Source organism: Pocillopora damicornis, chromosome 3, assembly GCF_964200805.1.
Source record: "Pocillopora damicornis chromosome 3, jaPocDami1.2, whole genome shotgun sequence".
Lineage (NCBI taxonomy): Eukaryota > Metazoa > Cnidaria > Anthozoa > Scleractinia > Pocilloporidae > Pocillopora > Pocillopora damicornis.
In genome coordinates, this window is record NC_142672.1 from 3478373 (window position 1) to 3501956 (window position 23584).

General features: G+C 38.9%; 3 protein-coding genes across 3 annotated transcripts; 1 reads left to right on the forward strand and 2 right to left on the reverse strand.

Annotated features, from left to right (window-relative positions):
- Window positions 1–603: 603 nt before the first annotated feature.
- On the reverse strand, window positions 604–4073 carry LOC149047863 (uncharacterized). Its single transcript, XM_089198764.1, has 2 exons — window positions 2267–4073; window positions 604–734 (listed from the first exon to the last, which is right to left on the reverse strand). Exons 1-2 carry the CDS (start codon window positions 4071–4073, stop codon window positions 604–606), a joined length of 1938 nt encoding a protein of 645 aa, XP_089054890.1.
- A 1753-nt stretch (window positions 4074–5826) lies between these two features.
- Window positions 5827–8378, forward strand: LOC113666173 (uncharacterized). Its single transcript, XM_027181932.2, has 2 exons — window positions 5827–6067; window positions 8026–8378. Exons 1-2 carry the CDS (start codon window positions 5897–5899, stop codon window positions 8263–8265), a joined length of 411 nt encoding a protein of 136 aa, XP_027037733.2. The 5' UTR covers window positions 5827–5896; the 3' UTR covers window positions 8266–8378.
- A 116-nt stretch (window positions 8379–8494) lies between these two features.
- On the reverse strand, window positions 8495–20743 carry LOC113666182 (F-box only protein 31). Its single transcript, XM_089200971.1, has 10 exons — window positions 20392–20743; window positions 18866–18928; window positions 18052–18128; window positions 16215–16382; window positions 15997–16086; window positions 12924–13045; window positions 12265–12343; window positions 11497–11574; window positions 10752–10924; window positions 8495–9977 (listed from the first exon to the last, which is right to left on the reverse strand). Exons 1-10 carry the CDS (start codon window positions 20555–20557, stop codon window positions 9818–9820), a joined length of 1176 nt encoding a protein of 391 aa, XP_089057097.1. The 5' UTR covers window positions 20558–20743; the 3' UTR covers window positions 8495–9817.
- Between the last annotated feature and the right edge of the window lie 2841 nt (window positions 20744–23584).

Genomic DNA, 23584 nt, shown 5'->3' on the forward strand with positions numbered 1-23584 from the left:
GCTGCGAGCGTAACTTACAAAGGAAGTAAACAGAACAGATCAGACTAAGATAAAAAGGAAGTGAGAGCAAGGTGGGTTCTAAAACTTGACAGAAAAACAGTCAAATGTAAAGGTCCGATTTTACTGACGCAATGTTTTTTTTTTCACGTAACTTCCCTAAATCAGTACAACAAAACGCTAACCAGCTGCCATACGATTAAACGCTCAAAGAAAGGAAATCGTCACGTAATATTCTCTGCATTAAACTTTACACAGAGTAAGTTTGTTAATTGTGAAAGGCGAGGGAGCAAAATATATGTGGAAAGAATGTCACGTGCGCGTTAGGGTGAGCGCGTCAAATGATGTTTGTGTAAGGTGAGATTCAGGAGGTGACTTCGGGAACGCTTAATTGAGTAGATGGTACATGTTCTTCGATGTAATGATTGCCACTTCTGATTTCTTGGACCATAGTTAATTTTTATCGTTGCATAACGATTAAAAAAAACCTTCTCTAACATCTTCTAATTACCATTTACAACGCGTTCTTTAGTTCTCGCTGAATCCGGAACACGCCAAGCCTACTAAAGCACTAGCAGAGTGAAAAACATTACGGCCCTCACTTACTCAACAAAAATGCTCGGGCATAGACGGAAATCCTCTCGAGCTGCTGCAACTCTGAGGATCATGCGTAGAAGCTTTAAGCGAGCAAGGAAATGGACAACTTGATGCCCTGAGCTTCCTCGATCGTTGTAAAGCTACAATAATAATAATAATGACAAATCTTTAATGAGGAAACTTTTTCACTAAAAAGTGGTTTACAAAAAGGACCTCGAAAATTAAAAATTAAAAATTTACAATGAATAAAAATGCTAAAAGATGCTACTAAAAACTAATGTATCTTATGTGTAATACAAAACTTAAATCAATGAATTAAAAATCTGACGCTTCAAAATATTTACATTATCAGAGGCTCGTATAGTTTTGTCCAGCGAGTTAAAATCACTTACAGCATGATAGCCAGTTCTTTGTTTGCCCCAGTTTCTTTTAACGGATGGAATTTTGAGGTTTGCTTTATTTCTTGTGTTGTAACTATGCTGTTCTTGCTGAGTGACTAATGTTAGTTCGTGATGCGTGAGACCATTAAGACATTTATATACATGTACGCATCGGCGCTGGAAGCGCCTTTTTTCTAGTGTTAACCACTTCAGTGTAGTTAACGCATCAGACGCAGAGGAATACAGTGGTCGATCTAATATTATTTTAGCCGCCTTATTTTGAAGCACTTGCAAACTAGACATTAAAGTTACATTATGTTTGTCTCCCCAAACTAAATCAGCATACTCGAATAAGGGCATAACAAGGCTTTTATAAAAAAGGATGCGCGCCTTAAACGGTAACAAATGCTTAATGCGTCTAAGTAGGCCGAGCCTTTGATTAACTTTCCCTGCCATGTATTCGACATGATTTGTCCACGAAAAATCAGACGATATTAAGATTCCAAGATATTTAAAACAAGTAACATTGTTTATACAATGATCAAAGATTGAAACAGTTAGAGCTATTTTCCTCTGTAACTTCTTGTTACTGCCTATAAGCATGCATTTGGTTTTGTCCAGATTCAGTGTTAACTTATGTTCATTCAGCCATTTCGCCACAGCCAGGAGGTCTTGGTTGAGCTTTTCAGTCAGCTCCTGAGAGGAAGACCCATAGCAGTAGATCACCGTGTCATCTGCATAAAGTGATGCTTGACAGGCATCTAGAACGCTTGGCAAATCGTTAATGTAGATGACAAATAGCAGAGGACCCAGAATACTTCCCTGAGGGACCCCATGGGTAACTGGCAATTCATCAGACAACTCATTCCCACAACATGTACGCTGTTTCCTGTCAGTAATGTAAGAGCGGAACCACTGAAGCGAGTTCTCACATAAACCAATTTTGGAGAGCTTGCGTAACAAAATCCGATGGTCCACAGTGTCGAAAGCCTTGGTTAAATCCAAAAACACGGCCCCACACAGTTTACCTTGTTCCATGTTCAATAAGACTTCATCAGCAAATGATGTCAAAGCAGATTCAGTAGAGAGCCCCTTCCTGAATCCAAACTGTTTCCTTGTGAGAAGGTTGTTAATAACCAAGTGCTGGTACAGCTGGGAATGCACGGCTTTCTCGAGAATTTTACTGAGTGTCGGTAAAATAGAGATAGGTCGATAGTTCGATGCATTTGACCGGTCGCCTGATTTAAACAAGGCTGTAATTTTTGAGCATTTCCATAATTTAGGAAATTTACCAGTAAGAATCGATCGATTCAACAGCTTAGTGATGGAGGGAGTGATTGTATTAGCAGAGCTCTTGAGTAGTCTAGCACTAATTTTGTCCAAACCAATTGCTTTATTTGTCTTCAAAGAGGTAAGCTGCTGAAGCACAAACGATTCCTCTAGTTCAGTTAACTGGAACTGAGACAACGGTTGTTCTAAAACCAAGTTGCAATTCGACCAGGTAGTCGTTATTTTGTCAGCTAGGCGCTTGCCTATGGATGCAAAGAAGCTATTCAAAGCAACAGCAATGGATTTGGAAGTGGTGTGCTGAATGCCATCGGAAATGATGCACTGAACCTTTTCTGAGGATGAATTACGATTGCAAGCTTCGTTTACAGCTTTCCACATTTTGCCGTGATCTCCTCTGGCTTCCTCGATCATTTCGCAGTAATATTTCGACTTAGCAGATTTTACTAAGCGGTTTACTTTGTTCCTCAGTTTCCTGTAAGTGTTCCAGTGCTTTTCTGAGTTCGATTTACGTGCTTTACGATGATACCAGTCTCGATCTCTCATTGATTCGCTAATTTTGCTATTCATCCAAGGAATAGGTGTTCCCTTCACACGTCGTCGTTTGACAGGTGCATGATCGTCTGCAACTTCTGAAAACAGTTTGTTCCAAGTTAATAAAGCGTCATCGATATTGTTTTCATTGTCAACGACGTGCCAAAGAACATTCCTAAGATCTTCGTTAAATGAATTCGCATCGAAATTCTTGTAAGAGCGATACTCAAACATTCTTGGATGTGCTTTTGTGTGCACACCAGTCTTTAGAATGCAAAACACCAGGTAATGGTCGCTCAATGGAAACGGAACAACACCAGATTTAACGATGCGATGTTCATTATTGACAAAAATCAGGTCAATCAAGGTCCGTGAGGTGTCAGATATTCGAGTAGGCTCTTTTATCAGCTGTGTGAAGTCAAAAGCGCGCGAGAAGTTGAGAAGTAGTTGTTTGTCTTTCTTGGGCAATTTTGAATTAGGCATCATGTTTGCGTTTAGATCTCCTAAAATGACCACATCCGATTTTTCAAGATCAACAGCAGGTATACTATCTCGCAGAGACGAAATAAAAGTGCGGAGATCGGCATCTGGTGCTCTATAAGCGCAACATAATAACGTTGGCTTACATTTATCTCGAATTAACTCAATCCATAAACATTCCTGTCCACCAGTATTGATATCATTCCGCAAACGAAACGCCAAATCTTCTCTTACATACATAGCAACTCCGCCATATCCCTCTTTATTGCCAGTGCGATCTAACCTTATGCACACAAATCCAGGGAGTTTTATTTCAGCATCACTTGTTGAGGAATCCAGCCAAGTCTCGGACAGAGTTAGCACGTCAAAAGTTTTGTTGTTAATTCCCTCAAGACGCAGAGAGTCGGTTTTGTTTGCGAGACTTCGTATATTCAAGTGAGCAATCTTGAGACCTCTAGTGGACTTGATATCAGCAAATGTCTGGTAGCCGGGATTAATCTCAATGTCACCAGCAAGAGCAATAAGAGTCAAAGCAAAACAGGCACGATGAAAAAGCTTACAAAGCATAACACTCTTCAGTCGTCCATTAGACTCTTGCCTCCGGGTCGGTTCTTTTCGATGAAATGAAGCACCAGCAACTTCAGCCCTGCAATTCATCTGGGAAACAAAATACGTCTCTCTATCGTTAAGCAAAGTGTTCTCATATACATCTGAGAACCTGAAGAGCTCCAAAGTGATGTAAATACAGAGAAACACACATAAATTTGCGGAGAGCTTGAAGCCGCGTCCGAACGCCATGATAAAAGTATCACCTAGAATGATTTACTTATTACTTATTTACTTAATTTACAATGTAAATTATCTGTGAAAACTCCGGACTTAACAGAATATATTAGAACTCACAGAGGATTCGCACCACACCACTTGCTGCTATTTAAGTGGACAACAGATCTTTGAAGGGTAGGTAAAGAAATCAGTTTAAAATTATATGTGAACATAATGCTTTTAGCTAGCCATAACACTAAATACATATCATATCGCTTTTCTTTAACAGCTCGACTCGATTTCTATTCGTATAAATAAGCAACTGGTATATTTGGACAATTGAACTACCACTGTTGTCTTTAGTCAGTTTTTCTCGAGGTCGTCACGGTTTCAGAGGAGAACATTTAATCGTAAAATGGATTTGAGATTTCAGAGTCTTTGGGTTATAGATGGATGGTTTCTCTTTTTAACTCGTGAATTGCGCGCATGCGCAAGAGCGAGTTATAGGTACGATGTGGGGAATGGCATTCGCTCGCTCGCTCGCTCGCTCGATTGGTCGATTCCTGTAAACTTTTTTTAGATTTTAGGCTTTTGAGTGCATTTGATAGTTTTTGGCGAGCAATAAAAAGACGAAATGGCGACCTTTGTTGCTAAGAATAGTGGTGGGGTGAAAAAGAAGCCAATTATAATCTTTAAAGAGTTTTTTTTTTACGTTTTAGTTTCAACAAGCGGCGCCAGCGACTGGCAGGCATGCAAGGATTCACACTGAAATAACAGAACAACCTTCGTTTTTCATAAAATTGTAATTTACAATCCTTGAACTTGAAAACAATCCGAAGATTCATTGAAAATATCACTTACTGCGAAGCGCTCGGAGTTTACAGATGTTCAAAAGCTTTTTCTGTTATAGCGTGAGATTGAGGACAAAATTGATCATTACGTTTCGTCGTGTGTGTTTTTCCTGTGTGAAGCAACAAAAGATGCCGGCGACTGACGAAATAACAAGTTAACACGAAAATCAAATAACACCTAAACAAACAGTTTTAGCTACCGATTTTCAGTGAATTTTAAAAGAACAATTTTCTTTTAAGTTTCAAGACAATTTGAAGATTCAACATACATACAACGTACTAAAATGCGAAAGTTACACACCACAAAATTGGTAAATAGGCCTGAAATGAAATTCTATCTTGTTATTAATTTTACGTTGCCTAGCACGTGACTTAAATCTACCCAGGCGGAGATCCAAAATGACGGTGGCAGGCTTAGCTTAGTTATATCACTCAAAACTCGTTCCCGTTTGTCTCTTTTGATAAAGAGGGAATCGTTAATGTTTTCATTAAGACAGTATTGCCTTGATTTTCTAATATTTACAACGAAAGACAATAAATCTCACTTTTCACCCACATTTACTTCCAACCTTTTCTCTTAAACCAGAAACAAAAATGATAGACGTTTAAAACACATGACATCATCCACCTTGCCAAATGTAATAGCATGATCATTTCAATGGTAATGCCTTCTTATCCCAACGTTACTTTGTTTCTTTGCTACATTAGCGAACACTGAACTACTGCTCGTACTCTAGATATGACAATCAACCACAAAATTCCCTAAACCAGATAACATTAAACATAATCTAAAAAATCATGTGTCAATTCACGAGTTTGCTCACAGAGCACTTTGATTTTGAGGAGGGGTAGGGGAATCATTTACTTTCTGAAATAGTTTGAAACATTGTCAGGTCAGGGGTTGCAATACGTTTCGCATTACAAGAGAAGAGAAAGTGAGACGTGCAGTTTGTGAATTACTCGTTTTAGGTGCTAACTGGTTCATTTGTTTCACAGAATTTCGACATGACAACGGCAAACCTCATTGTCTTGGGCTTGCTGTTATTCTCGTCCTTGAATCTAGAGGTGAAAGGGTATTGTGTAACGAATGGCTGCAGCATCCCTGGAAACCTGCCGTTTCCTTACAAAAGATATTTCAACAAAGCTTGCAACAAACATGATGTCTGCTACGCTTGTGTAAGTCTATCCTCCGGCTTAGCTTCAAAACATTTCGATAAAATAGCACAAAAATCCAAGGCAATGTAGAATTACTGCTGATTTGGTTTCAAACCAAAATTCAAAACTTACCCTGGGGGGGGGGGGGGAAATACGTAAAACCTAGATATTTCCTTACACAGAAAGTTTTGGAGAGCTGGTCTGTAATTGACCCAAGATATTTGAAAGGTGATGTTGCTTTGTGAAAAGTCGAAAACACACCAAAAAGTTACCATCATTTGTTGTCTTAACTATAAGTAATTTCATGACATTCAGATGTACTGTTTGATAATTATCCGATGAGCAATATGGAACTTATTTATCAAATAGAGAGCGAGTAGCTACTAGTAGTACTAGTGATCATGATAGATCGCCATGCAGTAGATATATTCTAGCTGTAAATAACCTCGCAAGTGTAGGCTTCACTATTTGACATAACATTCGCATAACTAACTTTCAATCCAAAGCGCATAACTTTCAAACAACAATTTACATTTCAATATTCTTTTCAAAGAATGAAGACGGTATCTCATTGAAGCTAAGTATCTAAGTATCTTTATTGTTTTTTTAGAGGGCACGGTAACGAATCTTGCAATCTGGTTGGTTCTTTACCCGGTCAGTATTTTCCTATCTCTGCCCACGGGCCACGGTAACGCTTTCGTGAGTCGCCGAGACATCCCAACTTTCGTTGTCATTCTTCATAAATATACCTCGTTTTCCGGCTGGGCAGTATTTTTAAGCAAACACGTCGGTCACTACCTCAAGCCGATAAATAACTTATGAATCCTCTCTTTTCTCTCTATCAAATCACTTTGGTTGACAGAAAAATATTGGTTTCAGAATGAATTTGTATAAACAATAGTGTAATTACGTTGGTTGATAAGCGGCCTAAAAACCTTCTGCAATTAATTTTAATCGTTCACAAAAAGTACCCAGAAAGTTGGAACGTGAGGTATTTGGTTACAGTTAAACTGAACGATGGAACTTTCATTCATTTAATATCTGAATTTTCTCGAGCAATTTGTTCATAGTGAAAGAGCGAGCGAAGTTTTAATTTAAGTTGTACAACAAATATACGCTCCTGGTGAGTCTTTCCAATTCCGTTCAATTTGGAAATTTGTACCTTAAATTGCACAACAGAAATTGAAGGAATTTTTTGAGAAAAGGCCGCATTACATTCCCTTGTGTCTCGTTGGAGTGTGCCGTTCGAATTAAGTTTTTGTGAAGGAAAGATCAGAGTTAAACACGCCATTACAGCAAACAAACGAGCAAACTCTCACAACTTCAAAATAAAAAAATTGAATTTGCTCACAATTACTTTCCTCGCCGTTTACTTAATGAACAGAGGTAAATCTTCGTACATGAATGAATGGTCGATGAGAGTGAATAATACATTCCGTTAGATCATTAACTGATTTTGAAGAAAACATTGTCGTGACAGTCCTTGCCAAACTAGTTCTGTTTGTTTTCAAATGTTCCTACGCTTTTTTTTTCTTGCGCGCTCTCTAATTGACAGGTGTCAGATTGTGACAGATACTTGTAAAAATAATGTTTCAAAGTTTGTTTGGAAGCCTTTTAAATCACCTTTATCGTTACGGAAATGAAAATGTTTCGCTGAGGCATCTCTCTTAAATTTGCATCACCTGTATTTTAACTACCATTTACTCACTCAAAAATTGTTCAGTCTATGGAAGATCTTGCCGTATTTACGGCCATAAATCATTTGGGTTCTTTCGGAAAGAATTTTGTCAAGTTTAAAAACAATAAATATGTTATTTACCGGCTAAGGGTCGGTCCGTATGGTGAAAAACTGTGACCTCGGCCTTGAAAATGCTGCCCTCGGCCTACGGCCTCGGGCAGCATTTTCAAGACCTCGGTCACAGTTTTTCACCATACGGACCTCCCAGCCGGCAAATAACATATATGTATGTTCTTCACAGGGTCAACACTATGGCTGGACTCGGTTACAGTGTGACAACGCTTTCTTTTGGGATATGTCTAAGCTATGTCAAAAAAAAATTTTCTTCCGCAAGCACTGCTTGAAGTATGCAGGGATATACTATGGAGCAGTCAGGGTCGGTGGCAAGAAACACTACGACGTTCCATCGAAGAGCTGGTGCAACATGTGCCCCAGTTATAACGGAGATCCTTCTCTTCGGGTGCCACTCGGACGTCGTTAGTATTTAAAAATAAGTGCATGCAAAGAGCAAAACACTTGAAGCAGGAAACAGGCTTTTTTGATCCAAAAAAAGCATTGTAATTTCGATAAAATAAAAAGCTTTTATACTAAGAATTGTGACAAAAGTCGCCTCTTGCTTACACGTAACTGGTCGCACTTTACTCGTCTTGAAGAGACTGCTATTTTGCGTGTTCCCAGGGATGTATGCGTAGTGAAAAACATTGCATCAGTTTAACAAAGCCGTTTTTATTATCATTATTTTTTAAGTAAAGGTTGGTTTATTAGCATCAGACCCCATTATCAATTTTGCTAAAGCCGATTGCTTGCCACGGTGTTTGATCGAAGCTTTTTCAAAATGGAAAGTCAGGTGAGCTCGGCAGCAAGTGTAAATGCAGTAGGCTCGTGCGCAGAACATACTTCAAACGAACCGCACACTACTAATATGTAACTACTTTCGTTCGAGATATCTACAATTGAAAAGTAACATCCACTCGTATCATATTTAGCTACATTCTGGTTATTTGATTACAAACACCTCAGGAGATTTGTTGCTGACAAACAGCTAATACGAAGTTTAAATGGTCAAAATTGGTGGCTGACTGGATCAATCACCAAATAGAAAAATAAAAACCAGCGAAAATAACTATGAATTGCGCATAAATAAAATTTCAAGTTTTGTTTCCAATTCTAGCACAAAAGTCAGAACGCTTTACTTGGTAAATTTTCCATCTGAAATACTACAACTTATGTCCAGGTCTCATTTATTCCCTGTCGCACGCTGCTGGGGAATGCTTTCGTGGAGAATGACAGTACTTAACTTAGGTTCTTGTCATGAATTGACTCATTCCCTTCGGTTGATTCTTCCATTTCAAGTTATTATTTTCAGTCCATTTGTTTGTTCAAGAACAGAAAGATTACTCAAAATGTACGAATGTGGATAAGGCACGAATTCGGATTCAATAGAAGCTACCACAATGTGTCTTTGTTTGATAGGTTCCTTGAATTGCCTCTAATCTTGTATTGACACTATCAAGACAAGATTGAAATGCCCTCAAGACTTCTACTTAACTGCACGGTTTTACAGTTCAGAACTTCACATGCTATATTTTACTTCTCCCCTATCGCTATCGTAAATTATAGAACTTGAATGCGTTTGTTTCATTTTTACATATTAACATTATCGTCACAGAAAGCCGATCTTATGAAAAACACTATTCCTCGTCTTATTTTGTACTCTGTTCTGCATGACTTCCATTGTTATTTAGCTGTAAATAGTCAAGAAATAATACACGATTCACGCTACCCATACAATCAAAGGTGCGGAAACTGAGGCCGTCTTAATCCTCTGAAAATGTAGTGCACTTAACTCTATTAAATACGAAAAATGAATCATAAAACTGCAAAGGAAAAATACAAACCCTAATGATCACGAATCAGACAGCGGTAGCCTCGATTCAGAGATTTCCTGATTGGATATCATGGGAGTTATATAAAACAAACGGGAAGAAGCTGAATGAACGGTTTTGCAAGGATAATGTCGTTTTCCGGTCCTTTTATCTCAAGAAAGGCTCGGTTGTTCGGCTGTACACACTAAAAGCCATCAGTTCAATCCAGAGAAAACCAAACATGTCGTCATTAAACAGCACAAAGTGGCCTCGGGTCCACTGAGGAGATACAAACCCATGACTGGCAATCCGTCCTTTGCCATGATATCTACAGCCAAAAGGTTAAATGGGTTATCGTAATAACTGGAAGACAGTTAAAGACAGGATGCATACAGGTGGCTTTAAGCTATCCATCCTAGAAAGGCTTCGGGATAAAAATTGCACGTAAGGCACCGACTATGTGGATATGTAGCCTTCAACTACCAGCTACGTGTAAAAAAAAAAAAAAAAAAAAAAACTAAAAGGCACACATGATATTCATGTACTTAGAAGTTTTGTCACAGCTGCCTTTTGGCTGCATGGGAGGAACACTGTTATATCTGTACACCATCTGATAGCATGATGCAAAATCTGACTTATGTAAAGCGGATACAAAATTTAGACATAAGGTCGTCTTCATCATCGAGGTTTTCCAAGCGAAAAAGAAGAAAACAGGTGGAAACGGAAAAAAAAAGTATTTCTTCGTCCACAGAACGAAAGGAGACCATAGCAGCTTTTATTCACACGCGGCGTTTTCTCGACAACAAGAAACTTTGGCAAATCATTTGTAGACATCAAATGATGAAAAACTTGTTGTAAGTTCCAATGTCTTGCTTTTTAAAAAAAGAAACTCCAAGTATGAGGAAATATACTAAGTTGAACCGTCCTTGATAATCCTGAATAAAGACTGCCTTCTTCAAATTGGTTAGGGCTTTAAATCGAGGGCGGCGTTTGATCGAGTAAATGGTAAAAGATAATTTGCAAGGTGCAGTCAGTTGGACTGAGAAATAATGGAATTTATGCCAACTGAAAAGGCAAGTTGATGCGACAAATGAAAACTGACCTTGCAAGGTAAGTGTGCGGGTAGTTTGTGTATCGCGCTTCATAAGCTGGCGGTATCTGGAACTCCTGTGCTTTGCCACTTCCTGCTGCTGCTGATGGTTGAGCGTCATCAGTCACAGGCCTACTGAGGTCAACATCAAATGTTACCTGCCCTGCTGGGACATTAGGGTCCCCCTGTGGGTAGGTAAATAAGAAAAGGGTTACCACGGTTCTATCCCCCGCTGGGACATTAACGTCTCCCTGTGTAAGGGCAAGTAAGGACACGGTTAGCATCTTCCTGAAATTTTCTGTCAAAATGATCCCAACACTTTTTATTACTGAAGGAACAATGCCACATCATGTCCATCATGTCGTGTGATCCAAATCTCCCAAGTTCCGCTTTCATCTCCTCCATTCTTGGGCAATTCGACCTCGCCTCAACACACTTTCCGACTCAACACGAACAGAAGCATTTGTGCAATTTTTCATTCGATCACTGTTGTTTTAATTTGTTGGACAAAACCCTTGACGCCCAGTAGTTTCATTTACTCACCTCCGTGGTAAATGGCGTCATTATGAAAGTGGCGAGTCACTGAGCCATTTCTTAAGTTTGACCATGGAGTCCTAATTATCTGACAGAGTGTTTGCTAACGCGTGTTTAACATGGTAATACAGTAAGACTCTTCCATGGCTTAGTTAAAGAGTATGCCAACAAAAAAGGCGGAAACGCGACTTAGTGCATGATTGTCTAAAACTCGTTCACGTACCGTTAACTTTGTCGCTACTATTCTTTGATCCTCGATTGTAATCATGACCATTTCCACCCCATGACTGCTGTAAGTACCCTGTAACAAATGAACGCAAGTCGTCATCAGTAGTTTCTACAGAGAAGTTTTTAATTGAATATCGAAATTAATTCGGGATTCCACTAGAACTGCTTGGCTATGCTCTGTAATTAATCCAGAAAGCTGGCGCCACCTTCTCAGCTCTACAGATACAAAACTTGAACCTATGGCGTCTTGGTAACACGCGCTTTCCCGCGCCTAAATTAGTTTGTTTACTTTCTGACTCATCGTTATTTTTACCCTTGTTCTGATTGGCCGTGTTCACTATGGACTCCTTTGATCGGCTTTAAGCAGCCAATCAGTGCGGCCAGTGTTCAACGGTAATACGCATGCCTATTGCAACAGACTCTGAATCAACATTGTTACTGCAAACGTTCTTTTTGCTTTGTTCATTTGCTTTGTTCATTTGATTGTGAAGTAATTCCTTCGTCCGAAACTTCAAGTTACAAGGCACCCCCCTCTCATTCCTCTATCTAGGAAAAAATTCAAAGGTAGTAGATACATATCATTTCTTTTTTATGTTTTTTCATTCCCTTCCCACATATCAGCTCTACCCAGAAGTATCAGCACACAAAAATCCACCGCGTTTGCGTCCACAAGGTGCCGAAGCGTTAACTTCCAATAGATTTAACTTTCGACGAATCAAACCGCGTATAAAAGAACACTTAGCCAGTTAATATGTTTGAGTACCTTGAAAACACCGGGAGTCAAGAAAGGGTTGTCTCTGTTACATTGTTGGAAGTCCAGAGCTTCAAATGTAAGTGGCTTTCTATAACGGTTGAAAAGAAAGAAACGCCATTATACTTATGTTTTCATACCTACGTTTGTAATAAAGAGACCCCCAATTCTTGTTTAACGAATCAAAAAGAGGGCAGTAGGGACTGTGTCAAGGGAGATTAACCCATAGAAATAAATATACTGAGAATTAGTTCGGAAGGGAGTGGGGTGAAGTGGGGGGAGGGAGTCCTTTGGTGACGGAAATGCTTCCTTTGTTATCAACCCCTGACCCAACAATTCCTTCAGTTAGATTCCCTGTTTTTGCCCCAAAAATCGTATAGATGACTGGAAGTTGATGTCATGGAGCCATGTCTAACATACTTAGATAAAATGTTCAGAACTAGATTTAAGAAGAAAAGTCGAGAGTGCCAACCATGCAGACCACTCACCATCAACATTCATTCCTTTGAGGACTGAAGTTAACCTTTTCAGTGCAACAAATATGTAAAACGCCACATCAGATCAAAGAGCTACAAAATAGCCTTTATATCCAGCCAAATAGCAAAAAACTCTGCTATAACTTATCATATTTTCTATGACTAATCGATAAATAAATACGGCGAACTGCTTACTTGTGTAAAGAGTGCATAGTCACATATTTCATAAGAACAAGTTGCACCATGTGAGGCTGGATAAACAGCAATTCTTCGTTATTGTATTCCTCTTTCAGCCACTTTCTTAAAAAACCCATACCCTGAAAATAACATAAATAACCATTTTTTTTAGATTATAAGAATTATTAAAATTATCACATTTTATCAAGAAATCTATATCTAAGGAATAAAAGACTTTTCCAAGTTTACATATCTTAATCTTTAGCCCAAGTGGGATTGATAGAGTGTTGGGCAGTCATGCAAACTTAGCGGGAGTCATAGGTAGAGTCATAAGCGACTCCAGGATGGCCCTTAAGCGTGTACAAGTGAGTTTAGTCTTCAGACTTTCAAAGCGATAACAAAGCACAGTAAGAATGGACTAACTGTTCTGGTTCTTCCAAGCTGTCTAGTTAAGACAGATCTCACGATACACTTAGATATCCCAAGAAACCCAGGTCCGAAAAGAGCAGGAAACGCTGCTGGACGCTACCCGAATAATCGCTTGCAGAATCTGCTCAGTCGCTCTCTCAATCTAATTAAATATTCAAGATCTGAATTGTCACACTTGACGTCAAGACGTCCTATCTCAGACGACCTCTTACGAAAGATAAAGAGTATGGATATATTGAGAACCCGAAGAGGTCGATCTGGTCACGTTGTTCGAAATCGCACCCATAACATCGTCACTCGGTCAGGAAACCGAAATATTACTTTCCAAAGACGAGTGCTAGAGGAGTGAACCTGCATAATCTGTGCTCAGTGAAGCGAATTGACAACAACAAGCCAAGTCAGCCAAATGGAGCGTCAAATTCTAGTAACGCCGGGCTTGAAATCGTCCACCTGAAAATAAGATCGCTCAAAAATCGCGCTCACTTGTAAGAGCTACGGCTTCTTGCTTCAGAAAGGAAAACTGATATCATCACATTCTCTGAAACTTGGCTAAACACTACCGTCCCAACCCTCGAGTTCCAAATGGAGGGATACAAGTTATACACATTGAACCGCCTTCATAAAAGGGGTGGGGGAGCCTCTTTATGGTAGACCTAGCCGACCAGGCCGATGGCCTTCTAACAATTTTTGATGCTAGCTACGTGGGCACCACGCTCAATAAATTTAATGATACTCTTCAGCCCGCTCTAGAGATCCATGCTCCCATGAAATCTATTAAGATTCGTAGCAGACCCTGTCGTTTTGTCCACCAGGAAATCAAGAATCTCATGAAATCTAGATTTCATCACACGATTTCATCAAACACGGGACGCCGTTGACTGAGCTAAACCCTTCTTGTGGCTGAGAGAAACCACACATTCGAAGAAGCGAGATTGCTTCAGAAAAATCCTGGTTCTCTCTGGATGATAATTAATCGCGCTCTCCCTTTCAAAATCAACGAAAGGCAAATTTATTCAAAATATATGAAATCTGTAACAAATTAATTCAGCCAGTTTTTTGCAGCTATCGGTAGAAATGCCGCAGAGACCTCTTTGCACCTGGCCAAGAAAAGCAGTATAGCGATCCCTAAGGAGATCAGTGTCGACTTCCCTCCCATCGATGAGCCTTTTAATCTCAGGACCGTGACATGTGAGGAAGAAAGCCAAGTCTTCCACTTAACAAAGCGCCTGGTCCAGATAAAGTGAGTACACATATAATCAAGGACTGTCTACCCGTCATCTAAGGTCCTCTGACTGAGATCATAAACTGCTCCATTCTTACTATTACATTTCCAAATAAGTGGAAAGAAGCAGAGGTGATACCTATTCTTAAAGGCGGAGATTATGAAGAAGCCGCCAATAACAGACCACTATCAGTGTTAACCGTCGCGTCTAAGGTTTGCGAGAAAATCGTTCTCAGTCAATCCACTACTTACCTCCTTAAACACAACAGGTTAACAACCTACCAGAGTGGACATAAAAAGGCCTTCTCCACTGAGACTCTGAACATCTACCTCACAGACCGCATCTTAGAAGCTATGAATAGGAAGAACCTCACCGCTCTCGTCCTATTAGACCTCTCAAAAGCTTTTGACAGCATTCGACATCAAAAGCTGCTTCTTAAACTCTCCAGAGTAAGAGAATCACCTTCAACCGTTAATTGGTTCAAGAGCTATATATCAGGGGCGCTCTCAATCTGTCCGAATTGATTCCACTCTTTCGGAACCCCTGCCAATAACACACGGAGTCCCACAAGGCGCAATCACCTTTGCTTTTCTGCATCTACCTCAACGATCTGCCCTCGGCTCCTAATACTTGCAGCCTGGAATCATACGTGGATGACTCGCAAGTACTCCTGTCATTCCCGTTGGCTGAGATTGACTCAACCGTCGATTGAGATGCTTGAACAAGACCTGCGCAACGTGGCCCAATGATGTTGTGCAAACAACTTACTGATAAATCCAAGCAAGACCAAGCTCCTCTTTATCGGAACTAGGCATGATATCCTTCTCAGTTGATGAGAAGGATATCAGAAGTTCCCCAAGTGTCCTTCCTTGGTTGGATACTACAACCAGCTACTTCAGCCAAGGACTTGGGAGTCACTCTGGACCCCCACTTAACTTACGATTACCACATCACACATGTAGTCTCGTCCTGCTTTTCTAAACTATATCAGATAAATAGTGTTAAGAAGAGCTTTATCAAAGAAACTTTAAAATTACTAATAGCATCATTAGTTTTTAGTAAAATGTTATATTGTTTCACCGTGTGGTCAATCACATCAGCTGGAAATGTCAGTAAGCTACAGTCAATCCAAAACTTTGCCAGCCAGATAATTACGAACTCTAAGAAATTCGACCACGTAACTCCTTTACCCGTGAAGCAATTACTACTATATAAGGACGCAGTAATAACAAACAAATGTCTGAATGACCTCGCTCCGCAATACCCGAGCGATAAGTTCATTAAGCGCTCTGGTATTCATGCTCGTTACACGCGCGAAAGGGATATAAGTATGTTATATACAAAAGGTAAGGAAGGTACGCTGGAGACAAAGGAGAAAAGGACAAAGGAACAAGGGAAGGAAAGAAGGGAAGAATGAATAAGTTTTTTCTTCAACAAACCTCTTCCCTGTCTGATGGTATTTCATGATTTGACCAGCTGTCGCACTTCAAATGAAACTGAGGTACTTTCCCCTCTCCAGTTTCTTCTATCTGTACAAATCACAAAATGATATATGAAATGATAAGTTAACAAAGTGAACTTCTGTAAGGTACAGAGGTATGAGTGAGGGGGGGGGGGGGGTGGGGGGAGGAGGAGGAGGAGGAAATTCTGAACTTACCATTAGGTTTCCACTGTGTGACCCATTATCCCAATCACTGTGGCACATGACAGCAGCTTTTCCATCATGTACTTTTATATCAAACATAACTTTGGGTCTTAGAGGACTTTTTATATCAGGGTCAAACGGTGCACGACAATCGACGGCCTCAATCTTACCTGGATAAACCTGTCAACAGAGACATGTGGTCAGTCATTCCAATACGACCCGTAAAGCATAATGCAGTGTTAAACACATTTTACATCAATTATTACTTTTATAAAGGGGCTGTCACACTATGAGTTTGCATACTGAGTTCTTCCAGCCCAACAGATTTGTGACATATCAGACATGCCATATTGAAAAATAGCCCAGAAATACCAACAATAACGACAAAGAATAAACAGCAATATTCACTGAGGAAAGAGGGAATTATAGTGAGCTATGTCTACGTATTATGCCTCGAACGAAAAGAAAATTGCTTAAGTTTGTTCAATATTTCTTTCCGTAAATATTTCCTACAATACTGAAAATATTTGAAGTACCTACTCTCACAGATCATTACCGTAATTTCCGGCCGATTACCCGCGGGTAATCCGTTTTTAAAATTTTTCCACAAACAGTTCTTGGTGTAGGTTTTACTGAGGAAGGTGTGAGTAATACGATAACTTCTAAAGCTTCCGGCCTTGTTTACATTTCTCACTTACACGGGTAGTAAACTTGGAAATAAAAGAATTTAATTGTGAAAAAGCTGACTTCGGTGCAATTCACACGGAAAATGATGCTGACATGTTCATTTCGCGGCGTCGCATAATTAATGACGAGACAGAATATTCGACGCATCAGTGGAATTTTCTTAGCTGGCACTCCCTTAAGTTAAAAGAGTATTTTCCGTTTCAAGCGATTTCTTCGACTTGGTAGATCTCGAGATATCGATTTTTTTTGAGAACAGATTTTTACAAGTGGTATCATTTTCAGAGAAAGAGCGAAGACAAAAAATGTGAAAGTTTATTAATTGTACGCTAAATGATATCATGTCAACAAAAACAATGAAGGGACTTTGTGGGAGACGACGATTTTCTTTTCTTTTCTTTTTTTTGGGCGCGGGTTATCTGCCAGTGCGGGTAATCTATTGAAATTTTTTTCTCGTTATTGCAAAAATTTACCGATGCAGGTAATCTGCCGCGTGGGTAAATGGACGGAAATTACGGTACTTGATTCCATTCGTACTCTGTAAAAAGAAACTTGGGTATGAAATACTTCCTTAAAGCATCAGAGGAAGTACTGTCTGCAGATGTAACATCATTCACATTAACAATGACTTTTTTTCATATTTGGTGGCTCCCAAAGAGCCTGTAGGGCAGCTCTTTTGAGATGCTTGGCAATCTCAGGAAAATCCCATCTACAGTTTGAGATGTTTCTATCAGCTCATTATCATGCTCAGAGAGCAATCACAATCATCAGAATACCTCTGGTGTATTTCTGGTAAATTTTTTCTGTCACCTTTAGTAGCAAAGATATCAACCTTGTGATTGAGTTGAGCTGACCTTGGTCCATTCTACAGCTGGATGAAGCTTGATTAATATTACCATAGCCAACAGGACAAGAAGGCCAAGTAACAAACTAACTCAACATCATCTGGCCGACATACATGTAGACCACTGACAACGCATTAACTGATGGCAGGATTGCAGTCATTCCCATTTCTCGTAGCATCGATTTAGTCTTCATTTTTCAACATCTACATACTTGACGAATCATTTGCTTGCTTGCCAAGACTAGGTCAGTGTTAAGCAAAAGTAACCTACCATTTCTGTGATCCATCTTTGTAAAAGGAAGGGAAAAAAGACAACTTTACCTTAATATGAACCAAGCCACCATATGGATTTATATTGCACTTCCAAACACCAAGTAAACAGCCATACTTGTGCAACACTGTAAAAATTAACGACAATTTACAAAGCAACAAGATTAATATTTTTCATTATTACATCACAAAATTTCAAGCTGTAATGAATTTAAGTGTTATCTTATATCTCATTAACAACATAAGGTGCTTTGTCACAGGTAGGAATCATGAAAAATAATGCTTTTTCTTCCTCATTTGCAGCATGTGAATGACAGAGAATAGGTAATCATCACCCTTAACCTTGGTACTTAGAGTTTGTCTATCTTAAAAGAGTATTATTTCAATATTTACCTCTGATAAAAGGCAATTTTCTAGGGTGAAAAAATCGTTTAAAATATAATAATATTGCCAAGGATTTCAATAGAAGCCTGTTACCAGTGATCTACCAACATCTATAAGACCTCTTACTGCTGTCTGTTTGGTCTGCCAAGACTGCCAGCAGGCTCATGTTGGGGACTTTTACTAACAGATGCCTATTACATCATCAACAGCTGTTTAATATTGAAAACATTATTGAAACCCCTGCACTGCTATCAAGAAAAAGCACAGTGTACGGCAGAAACCCCCCACCTCAAAAAGGGAAAATAAAATTTAATGGCAAGAAAAGGGATGCTAACAATCAGTTGACCAGTAGCAACCTGAGTCATCTATTTGTTTCCACTGTAGTGTGTCACAGCTTCCAAATTAGAAAGGTAGTGTAAAGAAACAATGGAAATATGTTCTACCATAAATGAACAGATTCAAAATCATACAGGTTACTTACCAATGATGTAAAGTTCTCTAAATGATGAGACATTCCACCGATCAAGGGATGATACTCTATAATCTAGATATACCATAATTTATTAGAATGTTTTTGAAAGTTAAGGCTCTTAATCAAGGGTTGATATGACTAACAGGTTTTCTTGTCTTTTTTTTCATGTATGATGACCGGTTTTACCCTTATCACCTTTACATCAGTATCTATTTTCTCCATATTCTTTTCTATAAATATTTCCCTTTGTATTGAGAAGGGAAATTCATTGAACAATCAAAACTTCCCAGGTTGGCAATTATATCCTTTACTCTAATAATCTTGATGAATGATTCATCAGTACTATTAGATGCTGGTCACTGTCAAGGTTTAAAGGGTTAATAACAGTACTCTTCTCATGAATAGAATACCTTTTTCACTGAGAAATGCAGTTCCTTTATAATTAGATGCTGGTCACTGTCAGGGTTTAAAGAGTTAATACCAGTACTTTTCTCATGAATAGAATACTTTTGTAACTTAGAAATGCAGTTCCCTTAATGAGCAATTTGTAGGGTGGGAATCATATACAGTGGAAATACAGAAATTAGAATGGAGGCAATGATGTAATACTTGAATTCATTGTATCATTATTTTATCAGCCTAATTAATTAAAGGACTTATAAACTTCTACCATGTGTAATGGTTTAACTCAGAAAAATGTGGAAATGCTCTCACTTTACTAAATTAATGCATATAATCTTGTACAAGTCCAAAGAAACTAAAAGCTAAAACAAAAAATGAAACTGAAAGAAAGACAGTCAAATAATACAACATCTTGATGTTGCTGTATGAAGCAAAATATATTGTTTCTCCTTTAAACTTTTAAGATGACATTCTGGAATACAAATTTTTGCAAATTTTTTAACTGATGGAAAGTTTCTTGCCAATGGATACTGCAGGTGGTGAGCTCATTTTAAGCAATCATCTAGAGAAAGCGTATTACGCTGAAACAATTCTAAAAGCAGAATGTTAGGAAGGACTCCAAAAGAGTATGTCATCTCATTTTGTGATTGTTCATGCTACAGCATTGTATTTGTTGTTCATCTTGTATTGCTATTGAATTAAATTGGACAGTTACATTCAAACTACTGGATAGAAAGCCTTCTAGAAAACGATTCTAGCGAAAATGTTTAAATTTTCGGGTTTGAGTGACAGCTGTTTCTTGTAAATAAAGGCAAGAAATTAATAATAATAATAATAATAATAATAATAATAATAAAAACCTTTTAGTCTGCGTGTTAAAGTATATAGTGAGAATTACCCACAAGAAAGATTTTAAATAAATACAAACCTAAAGGAGTATTTCACAGAATACTTGAAAATCTGTTATTAAATAAAATTCTTCCTTAATAATGTTCCATTAAAGAACCACTAAATGTAACAATTTTGGATTTGAGATCGGCCCGACCTTTGACTATAACCGTTAACGTAGCTTCGTATAAACCAAACCACTTTCCTCTTTATCCCATAAAAGAGACAGATATACAGATGTTTACCTCTCTCACAAAGATGTTGCCATATTTGGTCGATATACGCCGCACTCCGAAACCTCTGACAAGTTTTCGCTATCGTCCCAAGGTCCAAGCCTTTTAGATGCTTAAAAATACTGGCCAAAACTTCGTTGGCTAAGTCGTATATTTTTGCCATTTTTAGCAGACTCATCCGCCTGATGAACGCGTTGTGTGTAGAATGTAGAATATTTCCTGCTTACTCATGGAGTTTGTTGCAACGTAGTTACTTCCGCCAAGTCATAGTTAGAATTAGCCCATGACAGGCGCCGAAAGGGCAAGGAAAGGGGAATAGAGATAGTTTCTACGCACTAATTATATAGGGATGAAAAACCTCTGCGCGTGCGCTAGAAAACCGCGGTACGAAACGCGGGCTCAGACGCGCGCTTATCTTGAACTGACTAAGGAAGGCGTTAAAAAAAATAAGGTTTTAATTCTCATTTTTGAAAAGAAGAAAAGAATTCCAAAAAATGGAGTGGGTATAGAAATTGTAAAAAATTGGGTACAATTTCCGCACAGCCCCATACTGTTGTCAAACAAATCTGTTGTTCCAATGGCAATTTATTGTTTTTGTCGTTTTCTCTATCCAAGAACTGAATGCATAATATAGTATGGGGCTGTGCGGAAATTTTACCAAAAATTGTTATCGCGCCGAAAAACGGTCTTTTGTGCAAAGTTTAAATAAGTCGTGGAAGAGCTCAGTTACGGCAATTGCCAGTAATGTTTACAGCATTGTGTTATTTACAATATTGTGTTCGTCCGTTCACGCAAAATGTTGATTCGCCGGTAAAACAAGGAACAGTGAAGGAGTTTGTTACGGCCATTCTATGCCCCTACCACCAGGTTTGGCAAGAGCTGCGAACTTGCCTGAAGAAACTCCAGTTTGTTTACGACATCGTCGAGCGATCGAAAAGCAAGACAATCGCTGCTCATCGCCGTTTCCCAACCGACATTCTACTAAATTAACCGCTATTCCTGTAAGCCTTTTCGGAATTTTGAATATATAAAAAGAAAGAAAACGAGATATCAACCAGGAACAAGTGGTGCAATGCCTGTAAAATAAAATTTTACAGAAATGTCGATGGAGACTGTGGTATGGCGATAACAAAGCGAATGAAGGTACATCTATCGTAATTCGCTAAATTCATCACATCATTCGCACCTAACTACGTTCTCATTACCAAATTTTAATTTTTCCCTATAAAAGGGAGAAAGGGAAAGAAGAATTACTTACATTGTACAAACAGGGTGCCGAAAAGTGCACCACCATGAAAACACAGCTGAACGCAATGTGGCAACAGCTCATGGAGATGAAAGGTTTCTACCAATGAAGGGTAGCTTCTACTTTAATTAACTTTAAGCATTGTAAGATTTATTTCACAATCACTTAAAACTTTCATTACGAACCATTTGAAAAACAAAATAATCCTTTTCTAGAATCAACTATTGACAAGAATGAAGATTTAGATATATGAAAAGTCATATATTTGCACTGCGGTGGAAAGATGAAATTAGAAGATCCTCGCAGCTAAGAACACTACTGAAACTAGTAGTTGTAAATAGGACCTGAAAAAAAAAAATTTCAGGCCCATGCGGGATTTGAACCCATGACCTCTGCGATACCGGTGCAGCGCTCTACCAATTGAGCTAACAAGCCAACTGGGAGCTGGTCAATGAATTGGGTACAAATAAACATCCGAGTGAATGAAGATTTAGATATATGAAAATTCATATATTTGCACTGCGGTGGAAAGATGAAATTAGAAGATCCGAGCAGCTAAGAACACTACTGAAACTAGTAGTTGTAAATAGGACCTGAAAAAAATTTCAGGCCAGTACGGGATTTGAACCCATGACCTCTGCGTTACCGGTGCAGCGCTCTACCAATTGAGCTAACAAGCCAACTGGGAGCTGGTCAATGAATTGGGTATAAATAAACATCCGAGTGAATGAAGATTTAGATATATGAAAATTCATATATTTGCACTGCGGTGGAAAGATGAAATTAGAAGATCCTCGCAGCTAAGAACACTACTGAAACTAGTAGTTGTAAAAAGGACCTGAAAAAAATTTCAGGCCCGTACGGGATTTGAACCCATGACCTCTGCGATACCGGTGCAGCGCTCTACCAATTGAGCTAACAAGCCAACTGGGAGCTGGTCAATGAATTGGGTACAAATAAACATCCGAGTGAATGAAGATTTAGATATATGAAAATTCATATATTTGCACTGCGGTGGAAAGATGAAATTAGAAGATCCTCGCAGCTAAGAACACTACTGAAACTAGTAGTTGTAAATAGGACCTGAAAAAAATTTCAGGCCCGTACGGGATTTGAACCCGAGGAGGCAGGAATTGCGAGGATCTTCTAATTTCATCTTTCCACCGCAGTGCAAATATATGAATTTTCATATATCTAAATCTTCATTCACTCGGATGTTTATTTGTACCCAATTCATTGACCAGCTCCCAGTTGGCTTGTTAGCTCAATTGGTAGAGCGCTGCACCGGTATCGCAGAGGTCATGGGTTCAAATCCCGTACGGGCCTGAAATTTTTTTCAGGTCCTATTTACAACTACTAGTTTCAGTAGTGTTCTTAGCTGCGAGGATCTTCTAATTTCATATTGACAAGAAGTTGGATGCATTTCAAAAGGCCCTGTACAGACATGCCTATTATAGGTAATTCACTTTAAATGGACATGAAAATGGGCATGAAACTAAGCCATTTTGCTTGGGTAACATTATGAGAACGAACGTTAATTTTATGACAGGTCACAGAAGACTTCTGCCCTTCAAAAGGATAGTGCACTTCATGCGTCTAATTGTGGCATGTCCTTACAGGGATTATCAGCTGGTCAGCTTTTGGGATAAAGTACAACACCCAGTGTAGCGGCCGACACAGAAGCTATTTTCAAATAGCGTCCTCACATTCCAGTTTTAAAGGAAAAATACACCTATGAATACACAGTTTAATGGTGCCACGCTTCTGTTGATAGAACGCCAATAACATTATGAACAAGCTCACGCCACGCATGCGGAGACGTTTTTCATCTCTGTCAAGCCCAGGGTCATTTTGGCTCCTTGTCAGCGGTATGGTGGCCAAACAATTATTATAATTATAATAATTATATTATTAATTATTTGGCGACGAGGAGCCGAAGTGACCCTGGGCTCGAGATTG

What these genes read in the sequence shown, in the direction of transcription:
- LOC149047863 (XM_089198764.1), bottom strand. Translation starts at nt 4,073, where the DNA reads ATGGCGTTCGGACGCGGCTTCAAGCTCTCCGCAAATTTATGTGTGTTT. An exon ending in GAATCGATCGATTCTTACTG is followed by an intron (nt 735 to 2,266) that starts GTAAATTTCCTA and finishes TTATTATTGTAG; the next exon opens with CTTTACAACGATCGAGGAAG.
- LOC113666182 (XM_089200971.1), bottom strand. Translation starts at nt 20,557, where the DNA reads ATGAGTCTGCTAAAAATGGCAAAAATATACGACTTAGCCAACGAAGTT. An exon ending in CACACAGTGGAAACCTAATG is followed by an intron (nt 16,087 to 16,214) that starts GTAAGTTCAGAA and finishes TGATTTGTACAG; the next exon opens with ATAGAAGAAACTGGAGAGGG. An exon ending in TAGTAGCGACAAAGTTAACG is followed by an intron (nt 10,925 to 11,496) that starts GTACGTGAACGA and finishes ACCTACCCACAG; the next exon opens with GGGGACCCTAATGTCCCAGC.
- LOC113666173 (XM_027181932.2), top strand. Translation starts at nt 5,897, where the DNA reads ATGACAACGGCAAACCTCATTGTCTTGGGCTTGCTGTTATTCTCGTCC. An exon ending in ATGATGTCTGCTACGCTTGT is followed by an intron (nt 6,068 to 8,025) that starts GTAAGTCTATCC and finishes TGTTCTTCACAG; the next exon opens with GGTCAACACTATGGCTGGAC.